This window comes from Trichechus manatus, unplaced genomic scaffold (genome assembly GCF_000243295.1).
Source record: "Trichechus manatus latirostris isolate Lorelei unplaced genomic scaffold, TriManLat1.0 scaffold00035, whole genome shotgun sequence".
Lineage (NCBI taxonomy): Eukaryota > Metazoa > Chordata > Mammalia > Sirenia > Trichechidae > Trichechus > Trichechus manatus.
In genome coordinates this window covers 15,654,260-15,673,189 of record NW_004443971.1, presented here as the reverse complement: position 1 = coordinate 15,673,189, position 18,930 = coordinate 15,654,260, and the positions used below count along the sequence as shown (strand labels likewise).

Here is an 18,930-nt window from a genome sequence, read left to right as displayed (position 1 = left end):
CCTGTATCAAGGTAAGTGGTTGAATGAGGATTCTGCCAAATCTTTTTTTAATCCAAAGCCTATACTTTTTTGAAGCCCCAATTTTTCCCAATATACACGCTGCCTCCTGATTAAGTGAATGTAGGTTATCTGAAATAACACTTGTTTTTGATAAGAAATGCGCTGCTTAGCAAAGGCTGGCCTAGGAGAAAAATCTAATGGTTTTGTAAGGAGGTACAAGGAATAAATTATGGTTACCAAAGCAGAATCACTGAGTTAATTGAGGGGGAAAATTTAAAATCTGGGTGTTCTTTCAGGACAGGACTAGAATTTTTTAAAAAACAGCATTTTCATTCATTTCTCCTTGTTGTTAGGTGACATCGAGTTGGTTCTGACTCATAGCTACCTTGTGTATAACAAAACAAAATGCTGCCTGGTCCTGTGCCATCCTCACAATCGTTGGTGTGTTTGAGTCCATTGTTGCAGCTGCTGTGTCAGTCTATCTTGTTGAGGGTCTTCCTCTTTTTCACTGACCCTCTAACCAAGCATAATGTCCTTTTCCAGGGATTGGTCCCTCCTGATAACATGTCCAAAGTAAGCAAGATGAAGTCTCACCATCCTCACTTTAAGCATTTTGTCTGTACTTTGTCCAAGACAGATTTGTTCGTTCTTCTGATAGTCCATGGTATATTCAGTTTTCTTCACCAACACCAAATTCAAATGGGTCAGTTCTTTGGTCTTCCTTATTTATAGTCTAGCTTTTGCAGGCATATGAGGTAATTGAAAATACCATGGCTTGGGTCAGGTGCACCTTAATCATCAAAGTGACATGTTTGCTTTTTAACACTTTAAAGAAGTCTTTTGCAGCAGATTTGCCCGGTGCAGTACATCATTTGATTTCTTGACTGCTGCTTCCATGGACGTTGATTGTAGATCCAAGTAAAATGAAATCCTTGACAACTTCAGTGTTTTCTCCATTTATCATGATGTTGCTTATTGGTCCAGTTGTGAAGATTTTTGTTTTCTTTATGACGAGGCATAATCCATACTGAAGGCTGTATTCTTTGATCTTCATCAGTAAGTGCTTCAAGTCCTCTTTACTTTCAACAAGCAACGTTATGTCATCTGCTATCGGAAGTCGTTAATGAGTCTTTGCGGTGCAGTGAATTACTTAATATGGCCCTTTTAGCCATAGTCTTTGTGACTCCTATGCAGTGATTGATTGAGACTCTGTAGATAAGGTGTATGGAATCTGTGATGGTTAAGATTATGTGTCAGCTTGGCTGAGCCATGATTTTCAGTGGTTTGGCAGTTATATAATGATGTAATTTGGCAGTTATGTAATGATGTAGTCATCTTCCATTTTGTGATCGGAGATAATTATCCTCCATTTTGTAATGTGTTGTAAATCCTAGCTTCTGTGCCTGTGGTTTTGGTCCCATTTGGGAGTGACTTGCTTATTATGTTAATGAGGCATGGTTAGGATGGGTTGTATTTTGAGTCACCACCTTACTAGATGATGTGACTCAAGTCACCACCCTTACTCCAGTCACCACCCTTATTACCTTTATTCAACTCACACCCTTACTTGAGTCACACCTTTTATCTTATAAGAGATTAAAGGAGAGAGAAGTAAACAGAGTTGGAGGGAGGACCCACTACCACCAAGAAGAAGAGCTAGGAGTGGAGCATGTCGTTTGGACCTGGGATCCTTGTGCTGAGAACCTCCTAGACCCAGGAGCTAAGTGATAGAACTGTAACATCAGAGATGGCCAGAGACAGCAAGAAGCAGTGGCAGAGAAACAGCAGCAGAACCAGGAGATTGGCAGAAGACAGAACAGTGGGCTTCCGGGCCCACGGAGTGGGAAAGCTGAGTAATGCCTTTGGGCAGGAGGCTTGTTGGCGGAGTAGGGTACCCCTGGGCACTTGTTGGCAGAGCTAAAAAAATTTGTAACACTTGTCCAAGCAGGGCTGAGGCTGGGCTGAGGGGTCGAGAGGCCGAGAGCTAGAAGGAGAGCCTGCCTATGGGCATGACTGAGAAGAGGCTGTCCTGATCAAAGAACTGTATCCTGAGTTGTTTCTGATCCTAAATTGTAACCTGCTACTTCCCTAATAATCCCCATAATCGTGAGTATTGTCTGTGAGTTCTGTGTGGCCATTGCAATGCATTATCAAACCCAGCAGACAAATAGAGAGTGCCGTGGGAGGGATAGTTGGTGTTAGGATTGGTAAAAAGGTTGGAGAGAGGAGATATGTCTGACCTCCGCCTCATAGGACCGAGCTTTGGGCTGTTGATGCTGATAATCATTTTATGTCCCCCTCCTGAAGTTAGATGAGGAGGTCTAATGCTGCCACCATGTTATTTTTACAGTGTTTTCTTCCTCCAGTCCTGATACCATGTTCCTTATACAGTCCAGCTTCTCGGATTATTTGCTCAGCATACAGATTTGAGTATTGTTGTTAGGTCCCGTCAAGTCAGTTCTGACTCATAGCAACCCTGTGTACAACAGAATGAAGCCATCCTCACAATCATTACTATGTTTGAGCCCATTGTTGCAGCCACTGTGTTAGTCCATTTCATTTAGGGTCTTCATCTTTTTTGCTGACCCTCTAATTTACCAAGCATGATGTCCTTCTCCAGGGACTGGTTGCTCCTAATAACATGTCCAAAGTACGAGAGACAAAGTCTTGCCATCCTCCCTTCTAAGGAGATTTCTGGCTGTACTTCCAAGACAGGTTTGTGCGTTCTTCCAGCAGTCCATGTATTCAGTATTCTTTGCCAGCACTGTAATTCAGAGGCATCAATTCTTCTTCAGTCTTCCTTACTCATTGCGTATGAAGCAATTATGAAAATACCATAGCTTTGGTCAGGTGCATGTTAGTCCTCAGAGTGACATCTTAGCTTTCTAACACTTTAAAGAGGTCTTCTGCAGCAGATTTGTCCAATGCCATACATTGTTTGATTTCTTGACTGCTGCTTCCATGGGTGTTGATTGTGAATCCAAATAAAATGAAATCCTTGACAATTTCAGTCTTTTCTCCGTTTATCATGATGTTGCTTATTGATCCACTTGTGAGGATTTTTGTTTTATGTTGAGGTGTAATCCATACTGAAGGCTTTGATCTTCATCAGTAAGTTGCTTCAAGTCCTCTTCACTTTTAGTAAGCAAGGTTGTGTCATCTGCATATCACAGACTGTTAATGAGTCTTCCTCCAATCCTGTTGCCTCTTTCTGCATATAGTCCAGCTTTTTGGATTATTTGCTCAGCACACAGATTGAATAAGTATGGTAAAAGGATATAACCCTGACACACACCTTTCCTGATTTTAAACCATGCAGTATCCCTTTGTTCTGTTCTAACGACTGCCTCTTGGTCTATATATAAGTTTCTCGTGAGCACAATTAAGTGCTTTTGAATTCCCATTCTTCTCAGTGTTATTCTTAATTTGTTATGATCCGCATAGTCGAATGCCTTTGCATAGTTAATAAAACACAGGTAAACGTCCTTCTGGTATTCCCTGCTTTCAGCCAAGATCCATCTGACATCAACGATATTCCTTGTTCCACGTCCTCTTCTGAATCCCGCTTGAATTTCTGTCGGTTCCCTGTCGATGTAATGCTGTAACCATTTTTAATTATCTTCAGTAAAATTTTACAGATTCAATAAATCTGGTGAAAGGATACAACCCGACACACACCTTTTCCAATTTTAAACCGTGCGGTAATGTGTGCCACATACCAGACACCGAATTAGGTGCTGGGGAATCATATTATGATGAATAAGACAGACATGATCTTTGCCTTCTTCTCATGTAGAGGGTCCCCATTTCAGTATGCCCTTGTCAACACTGGGGTTTTTTTAAAAAAACAAACTTTGTCATTTTTTTTCCGTAAGTCTCCATTCCACCTCTTCCTAGCCGCCGGTGACTGCTGATCTTCTTTTGTCTCGTTTGGATGGATTTGCCTGGGCACTTGTTGGCAGAGCTAAAGAGATTTATAACACTTGTCCAAGCAGGGCAGAGGCCAGGCTGAGGGGCTGAGAGGCCGAGAGCTAGAGGGAGAGATATTTCACATAAGTGGAGATATTAGTAGGATCATACAATATTTGGTCTTCTGTGTCTGACTTATTTCACTGAGCATAATGTTTTCCAGGTTAATACATGTGGTGGCATGCATCAGAACTTCATTTGTCTTTATGGCTGAATGATACTCCATTGTATGTATATGCCACGTTTTATTCATCTGCTTATCTGTTGATGGGCCCCTTGATTGTTTCCACTTTTTGGCTATTGTGAATAATGTTGTAGTGAACAGTGGTAGTACATGTGTCTGTTTGTGTCCCTGCTTTCAACTTTTGGGTATAAACCTAGGAATGGAATTGCTGGATCATATGGTAATTCTATATTTAACCTTTTTAGGAATCACCAAATTGTTGTCCGCAGTGGTTGCACCACTTTACATTCCTACCGGCAGTGTGGCAAATATTCCACTCACCAGCACTTGTTATTTTTCATCTTTTTGATAATAGCCTTCCTGTTGTGTGTGACGTGGTATCTCATTGTGCTTTTAATTTGTACTTCGCTAATGACTGAAAAACTTTGCCATTTTGACAGGCAGTTTTCTTTGATTATTGGTAACTGTGAGTTTTTGTTGTTGTTATTGACCATTTTTTATCTTCTGGCTAATTTTGAGTTCAAAGTCTGTGACTTATTTTCAATTGGGATTCTATATTAGTAATTCTGTTAGTAATTGAGAAACAATTTTTTTTTTAGATTTGGAGAACAAGGCAGTGTTTCCATCATTCAGTGTTGTAATATTTCTAAAATGCATTCCCCTTCTACTCCTTACTTCACTGTTTTAAAGAAGTCTGTATCACTTGCTGGAATGTGAATACAATTGGCAGCTAACCCAGCTTTATAGAAAATTACTTTGAGCAATACCATCTTTACTCCCTCTACCTGTACCTCAAGCATTTCAGGTGAATGTTAATTTCAAAATTTAGATTTAGTCAGGATTTAAAATAACATGATTAAAGTAGGTTCTGCTTAAGTCCTGGTGCACAAGAAAAACTTGTCTCTTACCCTTTGCAGTCCTAGGAGTGGTGTTTCACTCACCCGTTCCTTCAAGTGCCCTGGAGATTAGGGAGAGAGTGAAGCCTTTTAACCTTAATTCTGCCTGTTTATTTTCTAATATGCTGTTTCAGTTCATTTGTTTTAAAATATACAACTTCAAACTGTGTTTGAAAATGATAGTCTTGTACTACTGACAAAATGGTAAACATTTTTGAAGGCCCCTCTTAAGCATATTTAGTTCTTGAAGACTTGTTTTTAGTGACCTATTTAACATAGTTTTGCATTCTTTTGGGGATGGAGAAATCTGCTTGTCATATTCTTGAAATATGCTTTTGACTTGCTTTAGATCTTTCCCTTTTCCTTGCATTGGGGTCTTTTTAAAACTTACACTTTCACAACTTAGATTTGTGGGTACGCTGTAATAAAATGGAAACAACCCCTCAGCTTCATGTCTTCCGCTTTCTAGCCTCGTGATCTTGGCAGACTATTTTTTGAGTCTGTTTAGCTAGATGATTTAGAGCTAGGGTTCTGCCTTTATCAGGTATGCACCATTGAGCAAGATAACTTTTCTTGAGTTTCTTATCTGTAAAATGGGGATAAGAGGGTTTCAGGATTAAATGACAGAATTCATGTTTAGGACAGTATCTGACACATGAAAGATCCTTAGTAAATATTAGTATATATTTTTATTATTTATCTGTATGTTATCTGATTTGCCAGTTTCACCAAGTTGCTATGAAGACCGTGTGTGAGAATGGATGTAAAAGCAGTAAATAAATATTAGGTGAAATGTACAGGTACGATAGAGAAGTTTGTAATCCTGATAAAGAACAGTCACTTTTCTTTGTGCAGCCAATGCTTAGTTACTAAGTCATCTATGTTAGTCATTTTTTTATTGCATGAAAAATAAATATCTATTATGTTTACATTTTATAGTAGTTTTCTTAGACTCACATAATTCTTTTACGGTTGCACTAAATAGCTTCTATTCAGTTCCTACGGTACTAAAGAGTGTCAGCACTATATTCTGCAGTTCACAACTGAGCTTATGTGTCATGCTGAGGCATGTATTTTAAGGCTGGCTCACTACTGGTTAATGCAGTTACGAAGGAAGGAAACTGCTTGCAATTATTAAATGAGGATAATATTTTTAGATGTCACCAAAATCCCGAATTGATATATCCACTGACCTCTTTCCAGAGTCATATATCTCTAGTTATATTTCCACTTGGATATTTTTGCGTTTTGTGTTTCAAACACAGCATGTTTAAAACAGAGTGTAAGATCTTGCTTCCTCTGATTGTCCTTTTCCTATTAATGGTACCACCATTTCCATAGTAACTCAGGCTCGTTCATCTTTGATTTCTATCTTGACTTTCTCTTTTTGCTTTATTCCTGGGCACTTGTGGGTTTGGAGCCCTGGTGGCGTAGTGATTCAGAGCTCAGTTGCTACCAAAAGGTCGGCAGTTTGAATCTACCAGCTGCTCCTTGGAAACCCTACGGGGCAGTTCACCTCTGTCCTGTAGGGTCTCTATGAGTTGGAATCGACTCAATGGCAGTAGTTGTTTTGGGGAGAAGGGGTTAGCAGTCTTTCATGTCCTTCACTTTCTGGTTTCACTACTGCCTTCTGACTTCATTTTCTTATTTCTGTAGAATAATATTCTGTCTCTAACTTTCGTCAGCATCGATATTGAACACCAGATTAATTGCCCGAAAACATGACTCTTCATGTGTCACTCTCCTCCTTTAAAACTGTCAGGAGCTCTTTGTTAGTTATTTTACAAAGGCCTCATGTTTAAAAGATATTACTTTTAAGTCCTATCACCAACCTCCCATTCCAGCCTTACCTCTCACTACTCTCCTACATGGACCCTTCTCTCTACCCAGATTGTTCAGTGTGATACCTCTTGAACACGTCTTTATTTCTTCTTTCTTGTTTAGAAAGCCTCTTTGTTTCTGCCTAAACAAATTCTTCCTATTCTGTTTCTTTAAGATGAAATCATGTCAGCCCACTAACTCTGATGCTTCCTTCTCTGAACTCTATGCACTGAATTATTCATTTCTTTCATTTGGCACTTAATCATTTACTGCTTACTATTATCTCTGATTTCTGAATTGTATAACTTTGCCTGTCTGTATGTCCAGTCTTTTTGTTGAATGTTGGCTTCTTGAGGGTAGGAATTTTTTCTAATCCCTGAATTCCCAAGAACCATGCTGGTATATAAAATGAACACTCAATAATTATTGTAATATTGTTTGATGGCTGTGTTTTTCTAAATAATAGGAGCTTTTCAAAAACTTTAAGATGAAAATTGCTAAGGAATATACACTTTACAAATAATTTTTTTTGAAGAGTTGACTTTCATTGGTACTGTGGCATCATTGAGCTTATATTAAAGCTGGCTATTCAGGAAACTGCTAAAATTAGTGATGGGATGGCCGTCCTTGGGGAACCTTACTTTCCAAAGAGAAGATAGGTGAGGGGCTGGCTAAGTCTCAGTCCAGAGCCGTCAGGTTCTATGATCACAGCTCCATGTTAACTTCTAATTTAGATGCCTGTCTCTCCTTTTAGGGGGCAGGCCTCATCCTTGTCCTGGCTTTGATGAAAAGCATAGAGCTCAAGTAAGTAGGGAGGAAGAGGAAGAGATACGGGGTAGAAAAGGCAAGAGAACTTGTAAAACACTGAGGAGTTTTTTGTCTGTCGGTTTTAGTAATCTTGCTGCCATCAGATGCAAAGGTAGCCTCTAAAGCTGACTTAAGACTAGACATTGGGAGAGTGAGGGTTGGCATTGTTAAGGGAAATGGCTAGCAGAAAAGAAACCTGGAAGAAGAACTTGGTTTCCTCCCTATGCCCCGTTTGTAAACTACTCTTTCTGTGTCTCCATTGAACAAGTATCTCTGCGGAAGAAACATGTGACAGTCTGCTTCCATAAAGATTACAGCCTTGGAAACCCTATGGAGTAGTCTACTCTGTCCTATAGGGTCACTGTGAGTTGGAATTGACCCAACAGCAATGAGTATTCCAGGTTATCTGCCAGTATTCAATATGATTCATATAAATCATCTTTTCAGTTACAGGATTGTTACGTTTAGAGGGAATCTTAAGTTCTACATAAATAATAATTATTAAATAAAATTATGTGTTTCTTTTATAAAAATCTTCTAAGAATTTTTTTCCCCTTAATCTTTATAGAAAATGTGCCAGAGGAACTTCGAGAACCGTTTTACACAGATCAGTATGACCAGGAACACATCAAACCACCTGTTGTTAATTTGCTTCTGTCGGCTGAACTGTACTGTCGTGCTGGGAGTCTTATTCTCAAGAGTGATGCTGCAAAACCCCTTCTGGGCCACGATGCTGTAATCCAGGCATTAGCACAGAAAGGCCTTTATGTCACTGACCAGGAAAAACTGGTAACTGAACGAGATCTCCACAAGAAACCCATACAGATGGTGAGTCTTTATATATATTCAAGATTATTCTGAGTTTGAAGTGTATGACTTTGAGTGTAAATTGAACTATAAAACAGAGAGAAATACTTTGAAATTGGATTGTCATCTTTGCCTAGAGTTTAAGAACCACCTTTTTCTTATAAACCTCATAAAATCTTCCAAACGAAGGAAGATTTTAACAAAACTACTTTGGAATGTGTGTTGCCATCTAATATGTGTGAGAAACAATTACATAATTTCCATCTACTTTAAAGTGATTTTTATTCAATTTAAAACTCGTTTTTTCCAGCATAGAGACTAGGTAGAAGAGATGGAAACTGCATACTTGGCTTTATTCGTTAGGAAAGAGATGAAATTTGTGAGTGTTCATTTACATGCTTGAATGACCTCATGGTATATTTCTAAATATCAGATATTTTAGTTTATTTAATGACCATTAACTCCTTCTTGTGGAAACACAGAGACAGAGAGAGAGGACTCTAAGCTAGCCTGGGGCAAACATGCAGGAACTCTCTCATAGATGGTCTCTGGAGACATACAATGTTGAAGTTCATTGTGTGCTGCTTCAGTCTGGCTTTAGCTTAAGTTTCCCAAAATACTCGTCATCAACAAGAATGATATCAGAAGGAAAACTGGTTTCATATATTGATTAAATCATGTTGTCTTATATGATACTACTTGTTTGGCTTGGGAGGAAAGGGAGGGGTATATATAGAAGGAAATATTATGAAATTTAAGAAGGGTGAACAAAAATTAGTTTACCAAGTCTAGTGCTAAATGAGCAATCCTGGTGGCACAGTGGTTGAGAGACTGGCTGCTAACCAGAACATTGGTAGTTTGAATCCACCAGCCACTCCTTGAAGACCTATGGGGCAGTTCTATTCTGTCCTAGAGGGTCGCTGTGAGTCGGAATCGACTGAGGGCACACAACAACAGCAGTGCTAAATGAGGAGATGGCCTACTTTGCTTACTGCCTGTTTTCTTTCTTTAAAAAACAAAGAAGCCCTATATTATGTATCAGGTGATAATAAACTTAATATTTTCAAGGAATGGAAATAATAACTGAAGAATGATTTAGTTGATGGAATTTAACTATAGATTTATAATAAAATTATTCAAGATAACTAGGAATGTTTATGTTTTATCACATTTTAGATTTTTAGCTTTCATTGATGACCTCAAATTCACATTGTGGTTACCTCCTGATTTTTGTATACCTGCTTTATGTATGTCTCATATATGTGAACTGTTTGCCAGCACCAACAGCAAGCAAAATTTCACTTAAAGTGTCCTACTAGTACCTCACACTCTACCCCTCTAGAGTCCCTTCACTAGTTGGATGCTCCTGCTATGATTACTTCCACTTCCATTGTTTCAAGGCCAGGTGGATAGTTACAAAGCACATTGATGACTTTGTGAATTAGTGTTTGCTTAGCTTTTTTAGATACAGATACATATTCATTAGATAACCTAGTTGGTCTTAAAGTAGGTTGCCTATTTTAGATTGTCTTTATTAAGTGAAACAAGTACAGCATATTTTCTGCATTTTTTCCTAGTGCAGTTTGTGTGTATAAAGGTACAGTATAAAGATACTTTTAGGAATATTAAAAAATGAGGAGTTTGGTAGACTGCTGATTGCGTTACTCTCAGGTTGCTTTCACACTGTATTGATCCTGCTGATTGCATTTAAACCTGATTGCAGGAAATTATATTGATAGAATGTAATTTAAGTGGTGTGAAATAGCCCTGTTCTCTGGTTCTGACTTCTACCTGTGGGTTGTTAAAACTTGAGACTGCTCCATCATACTGACAACATCATCTTAACCCTAACCATTTGCTGTGTCATATTCACTGCCCTATGTTTTATAATGGTATAGTTTCGGTTTTTGTCACAGTTTAAAGTTTTCCAATTGCTGTGAAATTGTGATTGATATTGTAATATTATGTTGCTGTTTTCCTGCTATGTGAGAAAATTTGTCAGGTTACTAGTAAAAGCTTTGTTCCTTGAGAACTTTTTTTTTTTAAGAGTAATAAGAATTATGTAGATTATCAGTTTCTCCTTTGTCTTGTTTTTTGGGAAGTATAATTAAACATAGTGTGTTTCATTGCGCTGAATATTTTGACACTCCCCCCCTTCTCTAAATTGGTTTAGTAATTTTGGGATGTTTTATTTCTGTTTGTTACCTCACAGCCTTTTGGGGGAAAAAAAAGTATGGTGGTAGCAAAAATATAATCTTAATTTAAAAAAAGTTTAGTACTAATTGATTTTGATCAAAGTCTCTAAGACAGTATAAAATTTCCCAATGAAATGTATGTTAGACAATTGTTAGAAAAATATATACCAGGCTGTTAACTTTGGTTTCTTTTGGGGAATGGGATTAAAATGGAATTGGAGAAATAAGTGGAGACTTTTGTTTTTATTTAATGTATTTCTGTACTGTTAACATTTTTATATAATTATGCTATTTTTTAAAGAAAAAAATTAAACTCACATAGAAATGATCACTGTCTAGAGTGCCTTGCGTGTATACTAAATATTTCTGAGAGTTAAACTGTGAAGAGAATGAGTCCCCTCCTGTTACCCTTTAAGCAGACATAGGAAGTTAAGAGTAAATATTGAAGGTTTCCTTAAATGGTTGAATTCAAGTATCCCATAAATGGCAATCTGAAGCTTTAAGATGCTTTTTCTGGAGTTTGTTTTAATAATCAATCTTTAAAAAGAAAAGATGTGTGGCTAAGACAAGTTTGACTAAGCAGACCTTATTATTAATTTTGGGGTGGAGATTGTGGGGATTGAGAGGAATGTGTCTTTTTTTTTAAAATGAGAAGCCTTGTTGGAGAATATGTGCTTTTTATTACAGTGCTTTTAAAGGTAGATTTTAATAGGATAGCCTTTAAAATGTTTTCTTCTGTATTTGTATCACTGAAAAAGTATTTTCAGACACTATGTTTTAGAGCCAATTAATAATTATAATATTGCATTAAGTTTATTTCATCATATGAGCATTATCTATAAGGTTGCTAGAAGGGATTGTTATTGTGATCTGCCTAATGAACATCTGTGTAAAGAACAGATGTAAACAATATTCCCAGTTACAGTGTTAAAATGCACACAATTCTGAAAGCTAACATAAATGTGTACTTGAGTTAACGTTAAATGTATGACCAAGTGGTGACCATAGGAAGAGTGGTGTACATTAAAATCACACTGGAATGTCTCTCAACCAAAAGTATGTTCCACCTCAAATCATGTTATCTCTCAAATTCTTTATCAGAATAAATACTGGTATCCAGGATGAAGTGAAAAATTGAGGTCCTGAAGCAACTATAGAGCCAAGTGCTAAAGAACATAGCTTAAGAGTAGACAAAGCTTTGAACTTTCTTTCATAGCAAAATGAAGTTACATGCATATTGCATTCTACATCAGGTTAGGCTGGGGCATTTGATCAATGACATACCAATCTTAAATTCATAAAATTTTATAGCCGGAGGGAACCTAAGAAATCAAATCCAGTGTTTGTAAAACTTCCTGAACATGAGAGTTACCTGGGGAACTTTGAATACAGATTCCCTGGCCCCTTGGTTAAAGCTGATAAATTAGAACTTTCAGGGGAGAGGTTGAGGCATGTATTTGTAACAAGTATTCAGGGTGATTTTTATGATCAAGAATGTATAGGAAATATCGATCTAATCCAGAGTCGTTTTATATATATGATACCTAGAGTTTAGAGAGGCTAAGTGATTTACGTAAGGTAGCACTGCTACTTAGTAGCAAAATTCTAATTCAGAATTAGAATCTGAATGAGCTAGCCCTGTGACTTCCTAATTTACAGTGTTAAAATCTGAAGCAAGCTTATACGCTTAAGTATTTGGAATCATGTTTACCCAGCCATTATCTAAATTGAAAACCATGATATGGATCAAACTCTTGATTATGAATCAACTTTTCAACTGTTTGCATTTATAGGGAATAACAGTTGACATTTTTGAAACTCAATTATGAATTATTGAAATATACATGTATATAGTGTATGTGTGATATAATGAGATTGATTTTCGTATGTGACTTGTAAAATGAGTTATTTAATCAAATCTTGTTTTAGAATCATAATTGTTATATAAGTCAAAAATTTATTTTGAAGTGCTTTTTTTTTTTTTTTTTTAAAGAGTGCAGTCCTGGTGGGGCAGTGGTTTCAGGCTGCTAACCAAAAGGCTGATAGTTCAAATCCACCAGCTGCCCTTTGGAAACCCTATGGGGCAATTCTACTCTATCCTATAGGGTCACTATGAGTCAGAATTGACTAGATGGCAACAGGTTTGGTTTGGTTTTTTTAATGAGTACCAGAGAGATTAAATGTTCTTTTTACTTTATGGAAATTAAAGAGGGCTGATATGTCACTGGATGAGTAAGGCATAAAACGTTCTCTCATGAACTGTCAGTATTATTATAATGGATATTTTTGGATATTCAAAAAATACAAGCCAAAAAATCATTACATGTGCTGCTGGCGTTACACTGCTTTATCTTAATAGAAAGGCCGTTGAAGCTATGGTTAAAACATACAGGAAGATGTTGGAGATAGTTTTTTACCCTCAAGCAGGGTATGCCTGTATGTAAAGAAGTGTTATTTCATTTTATCAGATTTTGTGTCCTGTGCATCCAGCTGACTGCTTACATCTCTGCTTGAATTATGTTGAGTTTAGGATCTAGTCAGGAAGAAGACTGGAACACAACTAATTAGAAAATATGAAATAAGTGCTCGAAATATAAGTTTAAGCAATTGGCTTTGGGAATAAGAGGTGCATGTGATAATTTCTACTTGGTAGGATCAGGGAGGCATCTTAGGATAGAATGATTTCAATAGATGGGAAAAGGGATGGGTTGAGAATGGCACCTAGATTGAAGAAATTGTTTGACCCAAGTCATAGGGCTGTGAAAGTATGCTATATATTACAAGTCAAAGTGTTTACTGTTTGGAGAGAGAAATGGGAAATAAGGGTAGAATATAGGCTGGGGTCAGATCATGAAGAGGCTAAGAGTCTAAGTTAGGGATTTTAAAAACTTTTTTGTAGGTTACAGGATCATGGAGTAGGTTTCATACTATTTCTTTTTTTCCCCTCTGCCTGTATTAAACTAATAAAACATTGCAAAATACTGTAAGATACTTTGCAACCTGCTATACTGTCATCTTAGTGTATTACTGTAGTTTATTAATTAATTCTCAGATCTTCATAATTTGCTTATATCTGCTTAATTGTTTGAGCCCCTGGGTGGTGCAACTATAAACCCTAGTACAATTAAACTCTGACTCACATAGGGTTGCCCCCTAAGGTTCCTGTATAATCTTTTGTGCTGCTGTTGTCAGTTTGATCCCATATAAATAGTTCTTAAAACAGCATAATGCTCAAGGCAGACATTTTTTACTAGTTAAGTGAAAATATTGTTTGGTTTTAAGAAGACTTCAGGGAATATTTTTGGTTTAAAGATTATCTCAGGGTAATCGTTTCCAGGGTTCATCCAACCTTCATGGCTCTAGGAAGTCTGGAGTCCATGAAAATTTGAAATTCTGTTATGCATTGTCCCCCTTTTGATTGGGATTCTTCTATGGAATCTTGGATCAAAATGTTTAGTAATGGTAGCTAGGCACCATCCAATTCTTCCGGTCTCATGGCAAAGGAAGGAGTTGTTCATGGAAGCAGTTAGCCCACATTCCATATCCTCCTCCTATTCCTGACGCTCCTTCTTCCTCTGTTGTTTCAGGAGAAAAGAGACCGTTTGTTGTTGTTGTGCCTTGGGCCCAGGTTGGTTTTCAAAGTTCGTTTACTATTTTGCTCCTGTCTTGAAAGTTATGTTAGCTTCATACACTGTGGGAGTAACTAGCAATTGAGTTGGAGGACTGCTGATAGATGATGGAGCTGAGTTGTAATAGAGCCTTTCCGGGTGGACGTGCGTTTCTTGATATTTACGTATGTGCAAGGGAGTCCTCTACTTAGCGTTATTTTTGCTGGATGCGTAAAAGGTGTTGAGAACAGAGAAGCTGATCTCAGGAACACTGAGTTGTTCCTTCTTTCTTTTCTTTTTTCTTTCTACTTTTTAAAAAAATATTTTATTTTTCGTGAAAATGTACAGAGCAAAGCATGCACCCATTCTACAATTCCTGCAGGTATAGTTCAGTGACATTAGTTACATTCTTCACTTTATGTCAGCAGTCTTGCTGTTTCTACACAGATTGTTTCACCACCTTTAACTTATCAACTCGTTGTTCCCTTAGCCTTCTCATCTATATCTTTCTACCTCTTTTTATTTTAATTTTTAAAACATATTAATCCTGTTTGGTAGCTGTTCTTATGAATTTCCACGGTGCCACCAACTGCTGGAGTTCAGTGTAGTGTAGTCATATAGAGGCTTTTATAAAAAAACAAAAGTCTTTTCTGCTTAAGAAGATTAAAAATTCTACTTCAGAGGTAAAGGACTGTATAAATGTAGCATTACAATAGTAGGTGAGAAGACAGTTTCTGATCATCTTGTATAATAATGCCTTGCAAATTTATGAGCAGAACTTGATGGTGAAAAATTATTTTAAGTACTCACCGCTGTTGTTAAACAGAGTTTTCTTCTTCATGCACAGTGCTGGAACTCAATTTTTTGTTTCCTGTTAACATGTACCTAATTTGGATTCCATTATCTCTAGGTGACGTTATATACTTGTCAGTTACAAATTCACATTATCTTTTGATACGTTACAGCCATATTTATCACGTTAGAGTCAGTGTTCATTTGTAATAATTTGTTTGGAACTCGAAGTTTACTTTTTCATAGAAATGACTTGATGAATGGTGGTTATTTTACTAGATGATATCACAAAACTTTTTATATTTATCTTTATAATAAAACTGAAGTCAGTCAGACCATTTATTTATTTAGTTTATTTATAGAACTTCTACTATGTACTGTGTACTGTCTACTGTGATTAAAAAGAGTTCCTGTCCTTCAGTGTCACACTTTCTACTAGGTGTTATACAAAATGAAGCAAATTATAATACATATGCTTTTAGGAGTACAGAGGCATCAAACTTGGCCCTATTCTTAAGCTGAGTTTTGAAGGATGTGAAGGAGTTTATGAGGTAGACAAACAAAGGGCGTGTTATAAGGGAGTATATAGAGAATGTTAAAATGGAATATGAGAGTATAATACACTCAGGGAAAAGTAAGTGGTTTGGTTGTAGCAAGGAGCCCTGGTGGTACAGTGGTTAAGCGGTCTGCTGCTAGCTGAAAGGTTTGCGGTTCGAACCCACCAGCCACTCCGAGGGAGAAAGACGTGGCAGTCTGCTTCTGTAAAGATTACAGGCTTGGAAGCCCTATGGGACAGTCCTACTCTATCCTATAGGGTCACTATGAGTTGGAATCGACTCGAGTGCAGCGGTTGGTTGGTTGTAGCTTTAGCACTAGGTACATACTGGGGAATGATTAGAAATGAGGTTGGAAAGTTAGATGGGATAGGGCATGAATGACCTTCATGCAAGTCTGTACTTTATTCTGGAAGTGATAGAGTTTTAAACTAGAAACGTATCGTTAGATTTGTGTTTTAGAAAGTCACTGTGGTGGCATTATAGAAGACATACCTCTTAAGAGGCTGTTGAAATAACCAAGGGCTTGCATTAAAGTAGAGGCCATGGAGATGCAGAAGAGGGGTTGAGTGGGAGAGGCATTTTTGAGGTAGATCTGGGAGATGAAGGAGAGGAGAATCTAGTACAGGACAGGCAAAAGGATTTTATCCCTTATGTCACCTCTAATTAATTAACTGGTAGTTACTACCAGACGTGGAGTCAAATCAGCTCCTTGTTTCACTCTATTCTTCTTGGAGCCTCTGTGACTGGATGTTTGCTTCCCCATCCTCTGTCACTCCTAGTGCTTTCGAACCCTAATAGTAAAAAACACAAAAGCACAAAAACAAGGGACAGTTTTACGGTTTAAAATCCTAAATCTCTTTATTTTAAAGGAGAACAATAAAGGCTCTCCATGTCTCATCCTAAGTTTCTCTTTTCTTCTTTTTACCTACTGAAAAAGATAGAGTTGTATATACATGAAAGTAGGTCTTTGGGGGTACAAAGAAACTAAAGAAGATTTATAATTTTGGAGGAATAGCCTTTTTGTTTTTTTTATGTTACACTTATATATTTACCACGAACGCAGGTAGGCATTCATTTATTTTTTAGATGCTGTTTCAGTTCCTACTGTGTACTCTAGGCTAGGCAGTGGTGATAAAGAAGATGATCTCTGATCTCTGCCCAAAAAGATGCTCTTAGAGGACGTGAGGTCACGGGTCACATGGGATTGAAAGAGCTGCCTGGTGGAGATGGGATAAGACTGAAGGTGCAGGATAGTGGGGAAGAAATAAGGGATGAAGAGCATTAGACAGACTTTACAAATGTTAGGGAGCCCTGGCGGCGCAGGTGGTTAAGAGCTCGGCTGCTCACCAAAAGGTCAACAGTTCGAGTCCACCAGCTGCTCCTTGGAAACCCTATGGGACAGTTCTACTCTATCTTGTAGGGTTGCTGTGAGTCGGAATCAACTCAACAGCGGTGGTTTTTTTTTTTTTTTTTTTTTTAAACATAGGTTTATTATTAACGGATCATGTGATATACATTGTATTATTTCCATTTTGAGGAGCCCTGATGGCACAGTGGTTAAGCTCTTACCTGCTAACTGAAAGGTCAGCGGTTTGAACACACCAGCCACTCTATGTGGCAGTCTGCTTCCATAAAGATTGACAGTCTTGGCAACCCCACAGGGCAGTTCTGCACTGCCCTATAGGGTCACTGTGAGCCAGAATTGACTCAACGGCAACAGTTATTTTGTTTTTTGTTTTTTTAAAATTTCAATTTTACAGCTGGGGCAACTGACATTTAAAAGATGAGTTAACTTGCCCAAGGACAAATGGAATAAATGATGATGCTAGGATTTACACTAGTATCTGCTGACTCAGAAGCCCATGCTTATCCAATTTACACCATATGGCCTTCCAAAAAACAAACAAATAAAACTTCTGCTACTACTTCTGAGGTGCTTAATAGCTTTATAGGAAGCCCTGGTGGTTAGCTCAGCTGCTAACCAAAAGGTAAGTAGTTCAAACCCACCAGCTGTTCTGCGGGAGAAAGATGTGGCAGTCTGCTTCCTTAAAGATTTACAGCCTTGGGGACCCTAGCGGGCAGTTTTACTCTGTCCTATAGGGTCGCTTTGAGTCAGAATTGACTCAATGGCAGTGGGTTTGGTTTCGATTTGGTAATAACTTATAAGGCATTTACACGTTGTTTTTATATATATATGTATCTGTAGATACATAGATATTTTGCTATACCTAGATAAGGTAAATAGGGTAGTTATTACCATATCTTTTTGACAAGTAAGTAAATTTTATGGATGTATTTATTTAAATGATACTTATTCAGTTCCTATGGAAAGAGGTATAGGAAATGAATAATCATGATCATGTGGCTAGTAAGTGACAGAACAGAGATAGATCCCAGGTCTTCCTGACTTCTGTCCCGATGCTTGTTTTACAGATGCATCATGCTGCCATCCCATTTCCTGTCCTTGTAGGTTATTCCCTAGATCGGTACTGAGGAGACCCGCAGAGAATATCAGCATAAAGCAGGGTGTCAAACAGTGAGGGGTGTGCAGCAATGAAGGGGAATATGGTGAGAGGAGAGCAGGGTGGGAATCCCAAGAATAGGAATACCCATTGTCGTTTAGTCAATTCTGACTCATAGCGACCCTATATGACAGTATAACTGCCCCATAGGGTTTCCAAGTCTGTAATCTTTACAGGAGCAGAATGCCAGGTCTTTTCTCCTGTGGAGCCCCTAGTGGGTTCAAACTACCAACCTTTCAATTAGCAGCTGAGCACTTAACAACTGCACCACCATGGCTCCTTAAAGAAGAGGAATAGTAGGGAGAAAAGAGAATTGTTTTGGTCACCTGACTAAAGCATTCTTTTTTATATATAATTTCATTTGGTGACCACTGACATACAAAGTTATATACTTAACAAAAATTTGAGTGATTTGCTTGGCAAGATAATTTTTTAAACATTTTACTTATAGGATTCATTTTCATAACACTGGTTTAGAAAAATATGACATAAGTTTTTAAGAAATATGATCTTTACTATAATGTTCAATATGATACTCATATTGAAAATCTTGTTTGTAAGTATAGTCCACATTCTCCTTTATCTAATAATGTATTTTATATTTTTTGTATTGCACCAAGTGTTATGCCTTGTACATACCCATTGCCATCAATTCGATTTCAACTCATAGCAACCCTGTAAGACAGAGTAGAATTGCCTCATAGGGTTTCCAAGGCTGTAATCTTTTTTTTTTTAATTGATTAACCGAAAGCCCCTCTCCCTTTTTTTTTTT

General features: G+C 37.6%; 1 protein-coding gene across 1 annotated transcript in view; it reads left to right on the top strand.

Moving 5' to 3' along the window:
- Nucleotides 1-18,930, top strand: part of CAMSAP2 (calmodulin regulated spectrin associated protein family member 2) — a 138,240-nt gene that overhangs the window by 14,679 nt on the left and 104,631 nt on the right. Inside the window, exon 2 of the mRNA XM_004375314.3 lies at nucleotides 8,246-8,505. Within this exon, the coding sequence (XP_004375371.1) occupies nucleotides 8,246-8,505 (260 nt within the window). The remainder of the gene's footprint in view (nucleotides 1-8,245; nucleotides 8,506-18,930) is intronic.